At 41.1% G+C, this 18,258-nt stretch overlaps 1 protein-coding gene across 3 annotated transcripts in view; it reads left to right on the top strand.

The window, feature by feature from the left end:
- The window catches only part of SNX29 (sorting nexin 29), a 2,112,233-nt gene that overhangs the window by 1,016,679 nt on the left and 1,077,296 nt on the right, over nucleotides 1-18,258 (top strand). For 2 of the 3 annotated variants that reach the window (XM_073591166.1, XM_073591168.1), the window contains one exon: nucleotides 2,839-2,886. The exons of the other annotated variant lie outside the window; for it this stretch is intronic. In XM_073591166.1, the coding sequence (XP_073447267.1) occupies nucleotides 2,839-2,886 (48 nt within the window). The remainder of the gene's footprint in view (nucleotides 1-2,838; nucleotides 2,887-18,258) is intronic. 3 annotated transcript variants of the gene reach the window in all.

Here is an 18,258-nt window from a genome sequence, read left to right as displayed (position 1 = left end):
AAGGGAATACAAAGACACTCAATTTCAAAAGAGCCAACTTCCCTAAACTACAAACCTTGCTAAAAGGCATAAACTGGGATAAAATATTAGGAACAAAGAATACGGAGGAGAGATGGGTTTGCTTTAAGAGCATATTAAATAAGGGCATTAGCCAATGTATCCCATTGAGTAATACATTTAAAAGAGCAAACAAAAGTCCTGGATGGCTTAACTCCAATGTAAAAATGCATATAAAAGCAAAGGAGAAGGCCTTCAAAAAATACAAGGTTGAGGGATCATCCTCAGCATTCAGACTTTATAAAGAATGCAACAGGAAATGTAAGGGTGCAATTAGGACAGCTAAGATAGAACATGAAAGACACATAGCGGAGGAGAGCAAAAAAAATCCCAAGAAATTCTTTAAGTATGTAAACAGTAAAAAAGGGAGGACAGACCATATTGGCCCCATAAAGAATGAGGAAGGGCATCTGGTTACAAAGGATGGGGAGATGGCAAAGGTATTGAATTTATTCTTCTCCTCAGTCTTCACATGTGAATCGGGGGGCTTCAGTAACCAAAACTGCAGTGTTTATCCTCATGACACAACACAGGAAGCACCTCCATGGTTAACAGAGGACGGAATTAAAATTAGACTTGAGAAACTTAACATTAATAAATCATGGCTTGCATCCGAGGGTACTTAGGGAACTCAGTCAAGTGATTGCCAGACCATTGTTCCTAATTTTTACAGATAGTCTACTGACTGGAATGGTACCAGCTGATTGGAGAAAAGCCAATGTAGCACCTATATTTAAAAAGGGCACAAAATACATCCCTGGGAATTACAGACCAGTTAGCCTAACATCAATAGTATGTAAACTCTTGGAGGGGATGATAAGGGACTATATACAGGATTTTAGTAATACGAACGGTATCATTAGCAGTAATCAGCATGGATTCATGAAGAATCGTTCTTGCCAAACCAATCTATTAACCTTCTATGAGGAGGTGAGTTGCCATCTAGAGAAAGGAAGGCCCGTAGACGTGGTGTATCTGGATTTTGCAAAAGCATTTGACACAGTTCCCCATAAACGTTTACTGTACAAAATAAGGTCCATTGGCATTGACCATAGGGTGAGTACATGGATTGAAAACTGGCTACAAGGGCGAGTTCAGAGGGTGGTGATAAATGGGGAGTACTCGGAATGGTCAGGGGTGGGTAGTGGGGTTCCCCAGGGTTCTGTGCTGGGACCAATCCTATTTAATTTGTTCATAAACGATCTGGAGGATGGGATAAACAGTTCAATCTCTGTATTTGCAGACGATACTAAGCTAAGCAGGGCAATGACTTCTCCGCAGGACGTGGAAACCTTGCAAAAAGATCTGAACAAATTAATGGAGTGGGCGACTACATGGCAAATGAGGTTCAATGTAGAAAAATGTAAAATAATGCATTTGGGTGGCAAAAATATGAATGCAATCTATACACTGGGGGGAGAACCTCTGGGGGAATCTAGGATGGAAAAGGACCTGGGGGTCCTAGTAGATGATAGGCTCAGCAATGGCAGGCAATGCCAAGCTGTTGCTAACAAAGCAAACAGAATGTTGGCATGCATTAAAAGGGGGATCAACTCCAGAGATAAAACGATAATTCTCCCGCTCTACAAGACTCTGGTCCGGCCGCACCTAGAGTATGCGGTCCAGTTCTGGGCACCAGTCCTCAGGAAGGATGTACTGGAAATGGAGCGAGTACAAAGAACAACAACGCTAATAAAGGGTCTGGAGGATCTTAGTTATGAGGAAAGGTTGCGAGCACTGAACTTATTCTCTCTGGAGAAGAGACGCTTGAGAGGGGATATGATTTCAATTTACAAATACCGGACTGGTGACCCCACAATAGGGATAAAACTTTTTTGCAGAAGAGAGTTTAACAAGACTCGTGGCCACTCATTAAAATTAGAAGAAAACAGGTTTAACCTTAAACTACGTAGAGGGTTCTTTACTGTAAGAGCGGCAAGGATATGGAATTCCCTTCCACAGGTGGTGGTCTCAGCGGGGAGCATTGATAGCTTCAAGAAACTATTAGATAAGCACCTGAATGACCACAACATACGGGGATATACAATGCAATACTGACACATAATCACACACATAGGTTGGACTTGATGGACTTGTGTCTTTTTTCAACCTCACCTACTATGTAACTATGTTTAAACAGCATAGAGCGGGAGCAGCTATTAAGTAATATAGAATGTGGGTTAGGGTATTGCAGCGGAAACGTTGTTTCAGTTTTTATTTCCACCCATTATATTTACTTAAATTACCATTTTTATTTAAATTATGCTATGTTCATACTGTAATGCCCTGTACACACGGTCGGATTTTCCGACTGAAAAAGTGTGATTGGATTGTGTTGTTGGAAATTCTGATCGTGTGTGGACTCCATCGGACTTTTTCCGTCAGAAAAAAGTTTGAGAGCAGGATATAAAATTTTCCGACAACAAAATCCGATCGTTTAAATCCTGATCGTGTGTACACAAATCCGACGCACAAAGTGCCACGCATGCTCAGAATAAATTAAGAGATGAAAGCTATTGGCTACTGCCCCGTTTATAGTCCCGACGTACGTGTTTTACGTTGAGAACGATCGGATTTTCCAACAACTTTGTGCGACCGTGTGTATGCAAGACAAGTTTGGCCCAAGTTTGGAAAAAATCAGACGGGCTTTGTCGTCGAAATGTACGACCGTGTGTACAGGGCATTACAGTCAATTTTGATCTGATTTTCATTGTGATTTTGTAATGCAGCTGCAGTGCAACTTTGTACATTTTTGATACATTTTTATTTTGTGTTTTTCAGGGTCCCGCCAGCATCCTAACAATGACAGTCATCCTTCCTGTCAGCAGGGTATGTAAACAAATAAAAAAAAAAAAAACAGCCCTTTAGGTCTGGTATGGATTTTGAAGAGGACCAAAAAAAATAAAATGCGAGGGTCCTCCCCAAGATCCAAACCAGGCCTTCAGTCTGTTGTGGATTTTAAGGAGTACCCTACGCCCCCCAAAAATTCATACTAGACCCTTATCTGAGCATGCAGCCTGACAGGCCGGGAAAGGGGGGGTGAGCAAATGGCCCCCCTTCTGAACCATAGCAGGCCACAAGCCCTCAACATGGGGGGTGCCTTAGAGAAAATCCCCCCCCCCATGTTGATTAGGACAAGGGCATCTTCCCCACAACCGTGTCCTGGTGGTTGTAGAAGAGCAGGAGGTGACTTATCAGAATCTGGAATCAGATCCTCTCAGATCCAGAGTAGGTACCCCTACTCAGTCACCAAAAAATGTCAAAGAAAATAAAAACAGTGTGAACCAGACCTTACAGAATAAAAGACTAAAACTATTTATTGCATTTTATATTCTAATTTTTACATTTTTTTCTCTGTAAAACAAATATGCTGACTGGATATGATAAACAGAGCTTGTTGATGTAAGAAAGCATTCAGTCCATGTATGGAATGCTGCAGTAAACTGTGCTTTAAATTGCACCATTTTAGAAAAGAGCTTCCAGTTATTTTTTTATACAGATGAGCTCAATGTTCCATTTTAAGAGTTGAATGACAGACACGCAGAGGAGAAACAGGTCTGTTTTAGTATAACTGCACACAAGTGCAGGCTGGCAGGGAGACAAGAAATGAGTGCCATGTGAGCTGTTTATTTTTAACTTTTAAGGAAAATCAGAGCTAGAAATATGATTTGCATGATATGACATAAAAAAATAGAAATGGATCCTATAATTAGAAATAGGTTTGTTGTTTGACTCCGATGTTCAAAATAACATGTGAGTGAAAAAAAGAAGTAACCCCTTCCCATCCGCTATCTCTATATAAACATTCTTTTAGCACCTTCCCAGATCAAACTATGGGCATTATTTACCCTTGCATGCAGCAACAGCAGGGCATTGACAGGATAAAATACACCTGAGGTGTCAGGTTTGTTTCTGCAAGTGAATGGTCATGCACCCGACTGTCCTGGTCCCTGGGCTCATACTTGCTCCCCCTGAGCCTAGGGACACTGGGGAGATCTGGAACCTATTTTCCTGACCTCCTGCTACACATAAACCTGGAAGTGCTAAGCTCAAACCTCCTCCAGGTTCAGGGTTGTTAAAATACCAACAATGATGCCGGGTAAACAGGTAGCTTGGGAGACTCTTTGTATACTTGTACAAGACACAGGGGAGACATATGGGATATAATTGATCCCTGATGTCTCAATAAAAAGTATCTGTTACCAGTGGTGTACTAAGGAGTGTGTAGGGGTTACGATCTACATTGGAGGCTGATTTACTGGGTGCGGTGGCTGCTTGACATTTTTCTTTGTTATACAGTGCAATGCAAGACAAAAAAAAATGTAAAGCGGTTGCAGCATCTCAGTGAATCTGCGCTAGTGCTTTAGTGACAGGGTGAGAGAAAGTCTCCTCCCCTGCTCCACCCATATCTAAATGCTAAATGCTTAATTATAATGTAGATATCAAATGTGACAGATCTTGAATTTATATCTCACATCATTATTTGGCAGGCCCTCTTGCGCCAATAGTAATTCCCATAATAAAACAGAACAGGAATGGGTGCATCACCACCAACCGTTGCCAATGCCCTAAGTGGATAAATGGCATACCCAAAGGACAGTTCACTAGGCATACCCAAAGGACAGTTCACTAGGGTAAAATGTAACTGTGATCTAGATGTGGATTATGAGGCCCAAACTAATATACTTATGAATAGATTTGTTAATAAGAAATACAATTGTATATTCTTGGAAACACAAGAAGAATGCCAAAGGTTTAGGATAGAGAATAATTATTAGTAAACCGAGGGGGGGCACTCAGTCTTTTGATACAGCCTTTATTACTGGGTTTTGTAGACAACACAAACCATATTAACAAGAGATCCCATATTCCAAAAAAACTAAGTTCATATATAGGAGTGCCCCTGGATTAAGGACCAAGATTGTTCATAATATTCCTGATTCCCCTAAAAAAGGGTTACATTTTTAGATAAGACACGGGTTTACAGATGCAAAAAGATGTCTTCTGTGTAGCACAATTATTAACGAAGAAAAAAGCAGACAGATTTGGACAGAAACGAAAAAAATAAACACATTAATACTATCTGGAGAAGTTATCAAAAGCATAGTGACTCAAATCACTTTAGAATAGCCCATATTAAGGATCCCAGTGGTTTAGTCTTTTATGGCATCAATAAAGTAATAAGATACTGGGGAGGATCCAATTGAAAACAATACATTTCTAGAAGCAAAACTCGCTTGATATACAAACTGGAAACATTAAATTTGCATGGCATGGACATAGTTTTAAATTGTTTTTTTAACTTTTAATATTTTCAGGAACAGAATTACCTATGTCTTCTTACATGAAGAATTTGCATCTCGAAAAAAAAAAAAGAAACTTGGCTATTTTTTGTATTCTGTGTACTCTTTCAAAATGTATAGAGGGTAATGCTTCTTTTTTCAATATTTTATTAAACACTTCACGGACCGTACTTTCTAAGTCGCAATTTTTCACCGACTCTGGTAGTTCATGGATCCTTAGATTATTCCGTCTGTTCTGGTTTTCTTGATATTCAAGCCTGTATCGGATATTCCTCATTTCCAACCAGTCCAACTCAGCCCTCTCCAACAACTCCATAATCACTTTTTTATGGTCATCTAAATGTACTTCAGATTCTTCTACCCTTTGTAGGACATTCTGTATGTCCCTTCTAGTAGAATTCAATTCTCCTTTAATCATGCATTCTAGGTGGGACAACATCTCTGCTATATCTTGCTTTGTAGGAAGTGTTTGTAGACTATGCGTTTCCCCTTCCCTTTCCATCTTCTGTTGTTGTTGGTCTTTCTGCGGGGCTTCTTCTACCCCCAAGCCAATATTTTTATTGTTATTTATTTGCCCTTCTGGAGGAGGGGTTATTTCCTCTACAGTCTCAACTACTTTTTCCATTCTTTGATCTACTTTATCCTGCACCATATATGTTTTTATGGAATTACAATTCCCACTGTCAGCTTGACTCATTTTTACTCCTTTTCTCCCCATTCTTCCTTCAAATTATTAATAACATTGCGTACCCTATTTCTTACAAATAGTACTATTGCCCAGTCGAGCAATCAGTTATACAGAGAGAAGGGAGAGCTGATAATTTTTACAGATATTTTTTTTTTTGCAAAAGTACTACCAGTGGTATTTGCAGGAAAAGGCACAAATAATTGTACAAGAGCCTCTGTAAATAGGTACGTAGATAGTTTGTATACCACTTATGTGAGCACCTTGTGTGGGAGATTATGCAGGTAATTATACTGAAGTAATAACCAGTTAAAAGATCAGGCCAGTTGTTTTTTTAACCCTTTCAATTACAAATAGTTGAACAGACAACTCTGCCGGCAATTGTGCACTTATATAAACCGCTATACTCTTAAGTGTGCAAAAAAGTTTGCTTATCACATAAGCATTCCAATTGAGTTCACAGATGGAATATGCAGATAAATTTTGCTGACCGAGATTCGAGTAGCTATGTAAGTCAATATGCGGACCAATATGCAGGGGAGTTATGCTGATAAGTACACAAATAAAGATGCAGGTAAGAATACGAATGGAATGCGGATGGAGGTGCAGGTAAGTATATGGGTAATTTATAGTTATGGTTGTAGTTGTTGTTCAGGTGCAATCAGGTGCATAAATCATACTGCATGAAATTGTTTAGCTGTTAGATAATTATATCGATAGACCATAAGTAGGGATGAGCTTCGAGTTCGAGTCGAACTCATGTTCGACTTGAACATCGGCTGTTCGCCAGTTTGTTGAACAGCGAACAATTTGGGGTGTTCACGGCAAATTCGAAAGCCGCGAACACCCTTTAAAAGTCTATGGGAGAAATCAAAAGTGCTAATTTTAAAGGCTTATATGCAATTTATTGTCATAAAAAGTGTTTGGGGACCTGGGTCCTGCCCCAAGGGACATGTATCAATGCAAAAAATAGTTTTAAAAACGGCCGTTTTTTCAGGAGCAGTGATTTTAATAATGCTTAAAGTGAAACAATAAAAGTGTAATATTCCTTTAAATTTCGTACCTGGGGGGTGTCTATAGTATGCCTGTAAAGAGGCGCATGTTTCCCATGTCTGACAGCAAAATGACATTTCAAAGGAAAAAAAGTCATTTAAAACTACTCGTGGCTATTAATGAATTGCCGGTCCGACAATACACATAAAAGTTCATTGATAAAAATGGCATGGGAATTTCCCACAGGGGAACCCCGAACCAAAATTTAAAAAAAAAATGACGTGGGGGTCCCCCTAAATTCCATACCAGGCCCTTCAGGTCTGGTATGGATATTAAGGGGAACCCCGCGCCAAAATTTTTAAAAAAAGGATGTGGGGTCTCCCCAAAAATCCATACCAGACCCTTATCCGAGCACGCAACTTGGCAGGCCACAGGAAAAGAGGGGGGACGAGAGAGCGCCCCCCCTCCTGAACTGTACCAGGCCACATGCCCTCAAAATTGGGAGGGTGCTTTGGGATAGCCCCCCAAAACACCTTGTCCCCATGTTGATGGGGACAAGGGCCTCATCCCCACAACCCTTGCCCGGTGGATGTGGGGGTCTGCGGGCGGGGGGCTTATCGGAATCTGGAAGCCACCTTTAACAAGGGGACCCCCAGATCCCGCCCCCCCCTGTGTGAAATGGTAAGGGGGTACAAAAGTACCCCTGCATCAAACTCAAATGGGCACGTAAATGAGAAGATAAGCAAGCATAAAGTCCATAAGTGAATAAATCCCAACACCAAAACGGAATGCTCTGAGATAAAACTTCTAAATCTTCCACCACGAGTGCTCAATATGAAGATGGCCACTCACCAGAGCTGTTTGACCCCTTTTTGACAGGATGGTCAAGAAACACTTTGGGAACCCCAAATTGGTTCCACTAATGGCATGAATCCACTCCAATGGCCACTCAGTAGGGAGCTAGAATATAAAATAAGACTCCACAGGAGACACAGATGAAAGTCTCATAGTGTAGTAATTATTAATGGAATAAAAACAGCAGCAATAATAACAGTTACACTCACATGCGATAGTGCCTGGCCTGGCACTAGGTGTAAACAGCGTTTGTGAGTCAGGCCAGGCACTATCGCATGTGAGTGTAACTGCTATTATTGCTGCTGTTTTTATTCCATTAAAAATTACTACACTATGAGACTTTCATCTGTGTCTCCTGTGGAGTCTTATTTTATATTCTAGCTCCTTCCTGAGTGGCCATTGGAGTGGATTCATGCCACTTTGGGGTTCCCAAGGCAACCTTGAAAAAGTCATGTGGCAGTGACGTAACATGTAGGAGGAGCCTGTGATGTCCCCAGCATCTGTAGTGTGTGAGATAGCAGTGGTGAGTGAAGCGCCTTGCCACTGAGCTCTTGTTGCAGCTGATCAATACAAAAGCGATCCCATTTAGGGGAGCATGTGAGTGAAACATCTTCAATTTATTATAATTCAAAGGGTGTTTTAATCTCTGCGCAATGGATATATAAATTTTCTCTTTACATGTCCGGGATTTGAGTGGAGGAGCGATTATTATTAAAGAAGAAGTGAAAGAAGTAAAAAGTAAAAAAACTTGTTTGACACTATTTTGGTTCAACATTGTCACAATATAACTGACACTAATTGGTTTGGTTACAAACACCTAATGAACTATGAGCACTTTATATAAAGGATTTTTCTAGGAAAAGGAAGATATTTTTGTATATCTTTGCACATTTGTATTTATTTATTTTTGAGTGTTAAGCGGCATGGTACATATTTTTAGACATATTTTATATTCCTTTTATAAATTAGCAGATATGTTTTAGAGCACGTGCACATTTATAGAATGCTTTATCACTAATGCAATTTTTGTGAGCACATCACGTTTATTATGGTGGGATAAGCTTGATTTATATTCCACTTTTAGGATTTATAAGAATTTTCAGATTAAGAATTTTTGGAAGTATTTTTAGAAGCATTTTTTACTTCTTTTTACCTTTCACCAATCTTAATGGGAACATGAGGATAATATGAGCGCACCTGATTATTTTACTATATACTGCAAGTTTAATGCCATATATTTCATTGCATTACTGCAAGTTTAACGGCATATAGTTCTGTATGTTGCTGCAATTTTAACGCTGTATATTTCATTGCATTACTGCAAGTTTAACGCCTTATAGTTCTGTGCGTTACTGCAAGTTTAAAGCCATACAGTGCTGTGTGTTACTGCAAGTTTGATGCCATATATTTCATTGTGTTACTGCAAGTTTATTGTCATATATTTTTTTGGCACCTTGTGGGGATGAGAATATATAAACAAACAACTGCCCCCTTTAAAGTGAACGAATCACTGGAACTGTGCGAAATTTTAATATAAAGAATAAGGCGCTATACATGTTCATATAAAAAAACTTTTTTATTTTATTTTAGTTGTCATACATATAGAGAAATAAACAATTTCATTAATCCATCAATCATATGAGTTCCAATGAATCCATTCAAACTCCAATTAACAGCATTACTCCTATCTTAAATACATCTACAGAAAAAACAATAACTAGTTATTTGAGAGAGTCCCCATTCTCTCTTCCGTTAGACCTGCTTCTCTTGTATGCCCTGACAACATACTTTACTAAGAAGAAAAACTTCTACATATCTGAAGAGGCAAAAGAAGAAAGTAAGAAGGACCATGAGGGAAAAAAAAAGAGAAAAAAGATAGAAAGAGAGAAGAAAAAAAAAAACACTGATAGGGGAAAGGGAGCCGGAGTTGGAGGGGAGACGTACCGAGGAAAAGGCGAGTTTACTATACCATCATCCACGGAAGTGAGGTCACCCCCAAGGCCCCACACTCCTCTCTTTTTCAAATACTCTCAGGAGCAAAGAGGAAACTCCCTTCCTCTGAGAATTTAAATGTATTCCATTGGCCCCAAGTTTCTAAATATGTCTCCTTTCGATTTTGAGCCGATAATAACAAATCCTCCATCCTATTAACCTCTTCACCTTGTGTGACCCATGTAAGAATTGTGGAAGGGTACGTATCTCTCCACCGCCGTATGATACATGATCTAGCCGCATTAATAAGATAGGGCTGGATCTTCTGGGAGGTTATACTCAGTAAATTTCTGTGCTATCCGCCGTATCTCCCTCCAGAAGTGCTCCAGTTTTGGGCAGGACCAAAGAACGTGGAGTAGAGTCCCTCTTTCCTCCTGACACCTCCAACATTTGTCCGGGATTAAGAATTTATTAAGTAATGAGGGTGTACAGTACCATCTTGTCATTATTTTAAAATTAGTTTCTTGGATTCTTGTGGATATTGAAGATTTCAATGCAAGATTTACTATCTGCCTATGTTGTGCCTGGGTGAACATCCTGTCTAATGTCATTTCCCACTTCCTTATATATGGAGGGACATAATCCTCTTGGGGGGCAACCAGTAATGCATACATTTGCAAGATTAAATGAGAGAAAGGCCCTGTCCCCTCACATAGTAGATCTAAGGGTGTCAATGTTCGTTGAAATCTGTCAGTGTTAAGGAAATGTCGCAACTGGGCTCCACTCCAGAAATCAAGACAGAAATGGTCATTGGATGAGGTTAGTTCAGGTAATGAGGGCCATTTCCCAGTCGCTATTTGTATAAAATGCGAGGCCTGAAAACACTGTGAGTCTGAAAGTTTTCTGAAGGGTCCCTCCTTTAGTCCTGGAGGGAAACGAGGATTCCCTACAATAGGGTACAGGGTGGAGTTGACAGATGATAATAAAGTGGTGGAACATATTTGGGAGCAAATACGCAGGGTAGGGCCCAAGGTTGGGTGCTTTTTGAGAGCTGAACTCAGGTCTCCAAAGCACCAAACTGCACGACGCAATGGGACCTCACACTGTGATTGCTCGATTTTTGGCCATATTTTAAAGCTTGCATGCCTACACCAGTCTACTAATTGCGCCATATGAGCCGCCTGATAATATTTCTGCATATCAGGTACCGCTACCCCCCCATATTCTTTAGGCATTGCCATTAAACGGCGTTGAATTATGGGCCTTTATGGGCCCAAATGAATTCAGTTATCATCTTATTAGTCTGTTTAAAGAATTCTGGGGGTATATGAATGGGTAGAGTTTGAAAAAGATAGGAAAATTTAGGCAATACTGACATTTTTATTATGTTACATCTACCGAACCAAGAGAAAAGGCCCTGATGCCATTTAGAGAGTAAGACTTTCACTCTACTCAGTAAAGGTGGGAAATTCAACTCAAAGGTTTGGTCCAATTTAGGTGGAATCAATGTGCCCAGGTATTTGATGCCCGTATAGGTCCATCTAAACTTAAAATTCATTTTTAAAGCGTTAATTTGAGTCGTAGTCATAGATACACCCATTGCCTCTTACTTGGACATATTAATTTTTAAATTGGACAGTGCACCATATTGGTCCAATTCTTTTAGTAGGTATGGCATAGATATAACAGGATTAGTAAGGCAGAATAAAAGATCATCTGCATATGCGGATACTTTATGATGTAAATCTCCGGTTATTAACCCCCTAATATTCGGGTTTTGCCTGATCTTACAAAGAAATGGCTCTAAGGTGATAGCAAAAAGGAGTCGTGATAAAGAGCACCCTTGGCGGGTGCCATTAGAGATAGAAAAAGGTTCAGATAGAACTCCATTTGCTTTTATTTGTGCCTCCGGCCTTGTGTATATGCTCGAGATCCACCCTACCATCCTCTCCCTTACACCCACATATCGTAGGACTGAGAACATAAAAGACCAATTGACCCGGTCGAATGCCTTTTCTGCATCCGTTCCCAGAAATACAGTGGATGTTTTAGAATGACCGGCTACGTGGACTAGATTCAAAATTTTAATGGTATTATCACGGGCCTCCCACGTTGGAATGAAGCCTAGCTGGTCTGGGTGTACTAATGCAGTCAAATGTGGTTGTATACGTGTGGCTAATATTTTTGTAAAGCTCTACATTCAATAATAAAATGGGGCGATAGCTGCCACATATTGATGGGCCCTTATCCTCCTTCGGAATAACGGTGATATGTGCTTTCAGGGTTTCTGGAGTAAATCCTGTCCCGTGTCTCATTGCATTAAATGTTTGTACCATCTGCTTAGTCAACTGAGGGAAAAATGTCTGGTAGTATTTATGTGTAAAGCCATCCGGACTTGGAACTTTCCCGGGTTTGGATGTCCTGATGGCCTCTTGCAATTCCTCTAAGGTAATAGCAACGTCCAACTCTTCCAAATCTGTTCTGTCAGTTGAGAAATACCTGAAGAGGAAATATATTCCTCCATGATATTTTGAGGTTGTGATCTGGTAGGCAAATTATATAAAGATTGGTAAAATCTACGGAAGGTCGAGACTATCTGGGAGGGAAGGTGTACTTTTCTACCTTCGGGGTCCACTAAGTGGGGAACATAGGATTGAGTCCTCTGTTCCTGTAAAGCTCTAGCCAGTGACCGGCTGCATTTGTCTCCTGTTTCATAATAATATTTCCGGCATCTCTGAAGTGCTGCCTTAGCTCTATGTTGGAGTAACTCTGTCACTTGTCTACGCAATTTAACCACTTCAGCCCAGGATTTACCCCCTTCCTGACCAGAGCACTTTTTACAATTTGGCACTGCGTCGCTTTAACTGCTAATTGCGCGGTCATGCAATGCTGTACCCAAACGAAATTTGCGTCCTTTTCTTCCCACAAATAGAGTATTTTGCAGCTCTCATTTGTTTTTGAAAATGATGAAAGACAAGAAAAAAAATTTTTTTTTTCTTTTTTCAATTTTCAAAACTTTGTGACAAAAAGTGAGGTCTGCAAAACACTCACTATACCTCTCAGCAAATAGCTTAGGGTTTGTACTGTCCAAAATAGGGTCATTTGGGGGGGGGGGGGTTGTGCCACCTTGGCATTCCATGGCCTCCGAAACTGTGATAGGCAGTGAAGAGTGAAATCAAAAATTTATGCCCTTAGAAAGCCTGAAGGCGGTGCTTGGTTTTTGGGGTCCCGTACGCGGCTAGGCTCCCAAAAAGTCCCACACATGTGGTATCCCCGTACTCAGGAGAAGCAACAGAATGTATTTTGGGGTGTAATTTCACATATTCCCATGGCATGTTTGAGCAATATATCATTTAGTGACAACTTTGTGCAAAAAAAAAAAAATTTGTCTTTTTCCCGCAACTTGTGTCACAATATAAAATATTCCATGGACTCGACATGCCTCTCAGCAAATAGCTTGGGGTGTCTATTTTCCAAAATGGGGTAATTTGGGGGGGTTTTGAACTGTCCTGGTGGCATTTTATGCACAACATTTAGAAGCTTATGTCACACATCACCCACTCTTCTAACCACTTGAAGACAAAGCCCTTTCTGACACATTCTGTTTACATGAAAATTTTTTTTTTTTTGCAAGAAAATTACTTTGAACCCCAAAACATTATATATTTTTTTAAAGCAAATTCCCTACAGATTAAAATGGTGGGTTTCATTTTTTTTTTCCACACAGTATTTGCGCAGCGATTTTTCAAACGCATTTTTTTGAGGAAAAAACACACTTTTTTAAAATTTGAATGCACTAAAACACACTATATTGCCCAAATGTTTCATGAAATAAAAAAGATGATCTTAGGCCGAGTACATGGATACCAAACATGACATGCTTTAAAATTCCGCACAAACGTGCAGTGGCGACAAACTAAATACATTTTTAAAAGTCTTTACGAGTTACCACTTTAGATTTACAGAGGAGGTCTACTGCTAAAATTACTGCCCTCGATCTGACCTTCGCGGTGATACCTCACATGAATGGTGCAATTGCTGTTTACATTTGAAGCCAGACCGAAGCTTGTGTTTGCCTTTGCGCGAGAGCAGGGGGGACAGGGGTGTTTTGTTTTTTTTTTTTTTATTATTTTTTTGCTTTTTTATCTTATTTTTAAACTGTTCCTTTCATATTTTTTTTAAATCATTTTTATTGTTATCTCAGGGAATGTAAATATCCTCTATGATAGCAATAGGTAGTGACAGGTACTTTTTTTTTTAATTGGGGTCTATTAGACCCTAGATCTCTCCTCTGCCCTCAAAGCATCTGACCACACCAAGATCGGTGTGATAAAATGCCTTCCCAATTTCCCAGTGGCGCTGTTTACATCTGGTGAAATCTAAGTCATGAAATGCTCGTAGCTTCCGGTTTCTTAGGCCATAGAGATGTTTGGAGCCACTCTGGTCTCTGATCAGCTCTATGGTCAGCTGGCTGAATCACCGGCTGCATTCTCAGGTTCCCTGTTGGGACAGGAGAGCCAGAGAAAAACATGGAAGACGATGGGGGGGGGGCATTCCCTCCCACTGCTTGCAAAAGCAGTCTAGAGGCTAATTAGCCACTAGAATTGCTTTTACATAAAAGCTGACCGCTGGCTGAAAAGAATGATACCAAGATGATACCCAAACCTGCAGGCATCATTCTGGTAAAACCACTCAAAGTCCAGCAACATACCAGTACGTTGCTGGTCCCTGTTGGGCATAATCTTTTTTTTTCATGCAGCCTGTGGGCTGAACGAAAAAAAGAGATTGATCGGTGGGTATGCCCACCATTAGAATACCTCCCTTCATCCACCCACTTCTAATGATGGGCATACATGCACCATATATATATGCCGAAGCATGGGGGCACCCTCCCGCAAAAGGTAGGAGCAAATCGCTCCTCCGCCCCTGCTGCCCCCATGCTTCAGCATATATCACCTCCGCTGGAGTCACGGCTTTATATATTGTGGGAGCAAACGCTGTTGCTGTCAAGATAAATAAATCCACGCTGCAGCTGAATGGCGTACCAGAAGACAAAAAAATGGTTAACAATAAAACACAGTAAACAGTAAAGTATAAAAAATTGCATACCTGAAAAGCAAACATGATAAAACATAATAACAATAAAACATTGCAATAGAATACAGTAAAAAAGAGCAGAACAATAGAGAGAGAATAGAGAGAGAGAGAACAATAAAACGACAATTTTTTTTTTTATATATTTGTGTTTTTTTTTTTTTTACACTTTTTTTGTAACTGTAACTTTTGTAACTGTAACCGGTTCCAGGTTCGGGTCTCTCAAAATGCAATAGCTTCTTGGGAGACCCTGTGAAAGTGTGCCTAGTCTGTGCAATGCTGTACGCTAATACTCAACTAGTGTATGGTAGCGTTCAAAACATTCACCAATGCAAAGACCAGGATTGTCAGGACAGGAGGGACAATAATAGTGGGTGTCACGCCTATATCCGCGCTTGCTGCAGACACAACATCTTTTTTGGGGGGGGGGTTAGTTGGGTAGGGGTACTCGGTACTCAGGAGGACATAAAGAAAATGCCTCTCATGCAGCCGACTGCATTTGGTTGGGGATGTGAATGGGGGAAGTAGGGGTGCTGCAGAAGTGGTGGGTTCCCAATTAGGATTGGCGAATGCAACAGGAAGGGCACTATGGGCACGACGGGCCTGTGTTTGTCTTCTTCTTGGTGGCAGCGGGACACTACTTGTGTTTGCCACCTCACCAGCTTGAACTGCACTTATGGGACTCACCATGTTACCAAGTGTTACTGCAGTGCTGGTTTGACTACGGGGTGTACTACGCCGCTGGTGCTTGCCAGTTCACCAAAACGCTACCAAAAAACTGTTAGCGATCGCAGGGATCAGGCCTGACTCTGCGTACGCTGCAGTTATGCATTTAGTGTTTTGTAAGTGACAGTAATCAATCGATACTGCACTTGGGTGGGCTGGGCTGGGCGGAGGGGCAAAACGCAGGTGCTAGCAGGTATCTGGACTGATCCCGCTAACACTGCATTTTTGGGAACCCTAAACTACTGGGGACGCTAGTATAGATCTGATCGGATCAGATATTGATCCGTTCAGATACTATACCACTAAGGGAGGTGTATGCTACGTGCGTGGGTGTTAGCGGTAATGGCGCTAACCTGACTCTGCCTGGGGCGACGCAGACCCTACCTGACCCTAAAACCTAACTTATATCACCGCCGGGCGATCAGGGGGCTAAACCTTTATTAGGTAATAAATGGCGGGTGCCCTGACACTATAAAAAATAAACTAACCAGCGTCATCCGTAACAGTTATACGGTGATCACTGGTGAAAGGGTTAACTAGGGGGCAATCAAGGGGTTAAAACCTTTATTAGGTAGTATATGGGGGTCCCTGACGCTATAAAACGCTGATGGCGAACCTATATATTTACCTCCCTAACTAGCTTCACCTCTGACACTAATCAGAAAAACGATCGCTTAGTGCCACTGGCGATGGGGGGTGATCAAGGGGTTAAAACTTTATTAGGGGGGGTTAGGGGGTACCCTAAACCTAAAGGGGGCTACCACTAACTGCCCTACCACACTAACTGTCACAAACTGACACCAATGCAGTAATCAGAAAAAAAAAAAAAAATGCTTGGTGTCAGTGTGACTGGGGGGGGGGTGATGGGGGGTGTACAGTATGCCTGGCGTGTTCTACTGTGTGTGTTGTGTTGTGCAACTCACTCAGATGTCTTCTCTCCTCGGCGCCGGAACGGAAAATTCCGAGTCGAGGAGCGATGACATCACCTCCTCTGCTCCTGTTTACTTTACAGCAGCAGAGGAAGGATTTCATTGGCTGGGAGCGATCCCGAGGGGGGGCCACGAATGGATGGCCTCTCCCTCACCTCTCATCGCTCCCGGACAGAAGCCGACTGCCTCGGGCAAGGGGGGGGTCCAATTGAACCCCCCCGCCCGCGGGAGGCAGATCACGTACAGGTACGTGATTTTGCCTGCCCGTGCCATTCTGCCAACGTATATCGTCGTGAGGTGGTCAGCAAGTGGTTAAGGAGTTCTGTCTCCCCCGTACGCCTCGTGTTCTGTTTATGTTGGGTCTCTAGCATCTGTACATCTGTCAGTAATTGGGTCAATTGGGCCTCCCTTTCCTTTTTTATTCTGGAACCATGCTTAATGAGTACCCCTCTTATTACCGTTTTGAGCGCTTCCCAGATTATGCCTGCATCTGTCTCCTCTACAGTATTATATTGAAAATAATACTGCAATTCCTTAATAACGTCCTCAACCACCATCTTATCTTCCATCAAACTCTCATTCAATTGCCACTGTCTCCTCTTGTCAGAGGAATACTCATTCATAGTTAATGTCAGTGAGACCGGGGCATGGTCTGACCATGTGATATACTCCCTATAGCCACCTATTTAACTGCCGTTAACATACTCTGTGGAGTGAAAAATAAGTCAATTCTAGAATATGCTTTATGTGGCACTGAATAGAAGGTGTAGTCTCTTTCGTCGGGATGATACGCTCTCCATGCGTCAGTAAGTTGGTAATTATGCAATATTTGTAAGACTCGTTTACGTAGACCCGTAGCTACCGAGGAGCTTCCCCCTGATATATCCATCTTCGGGTCTAGGGGAAGATTAAAATCACCCCCCAAGATAAGTTTACCTTCAGTAAATTTCATCAGCTTATTAATAGTAGCGCAGATAAATTGATCTTGATTATTATTGGGGGCATATATCGTGGCCAAAGTCACTTTTATGCCACCCATCGTCCCTTTGAGGAACAGAAATCTGACCTCTATATCTGTTTTTTTGTCTATTAATGTCCAGAAAATTCATCTTGAAACCAATATAGAGACCCCTCTTGATTTAGCTGCCCTATTAAATGCATGATATGCATAAGGGTAGAAGTTGTTCTTAAGAATTGCTACATTACCCTCTCTGAAATGGGTTTCCTGAATGTACGCCACATCCGAGTATGAGTGTTTCAAATCTTGCATTAAAATCTTCCTTTTCTCTGGTACATTAAGCCCTTTCACGTTTAGAGAAGTGACCTTTAAAGCCTCCAAACCCCCTACCAAAAAGCAACAGACAAAAAATAAAAAAACAAAAAAAGAAAGAGAAAGAAAAAGGAACAATAAGAAAAAAAGAACAAAAAGGGTTCTAATAACCCTAATGTGTTACGTGGGGTTTACTCCCCCCCGTATCTCCCTCTGACAGATGAAGGGATAAAAGAGTATCTTTCTTAAAGCACTCAACCCCCCTACCCTAAGTGAGTACTAACCTACTATGGGGGATTGATTGCGCATGAACCCGGGAGGGGACCTCCTGGACTGCTCCTTATATCGTCGCCTCAATATGTGTTTATATCTCTAAATCAATACCTATTCATTTATTCTCTGTACATTAATATT

Source organism: Aquarana catesbeiana, linkage group LG06 (genome assembly GCF_042186555.1).
Source record: "Aquarana catesbeiana isolate 2022-GZ linkage group LG06, ASM4218655v1, whole genome shotgun sequence".
Taxonomy (NCBI): domain Eukaryota; kingdom Metazoa; phylum Chordata; class Amphibia; order Anura; family Ranidae; genus Aquarana; species Aquarana catesbeiana.
Note: the sequence above shows the minus strand (reverse complement) of the source record. Positions and strands in the feature narration are given on the sequence as shown.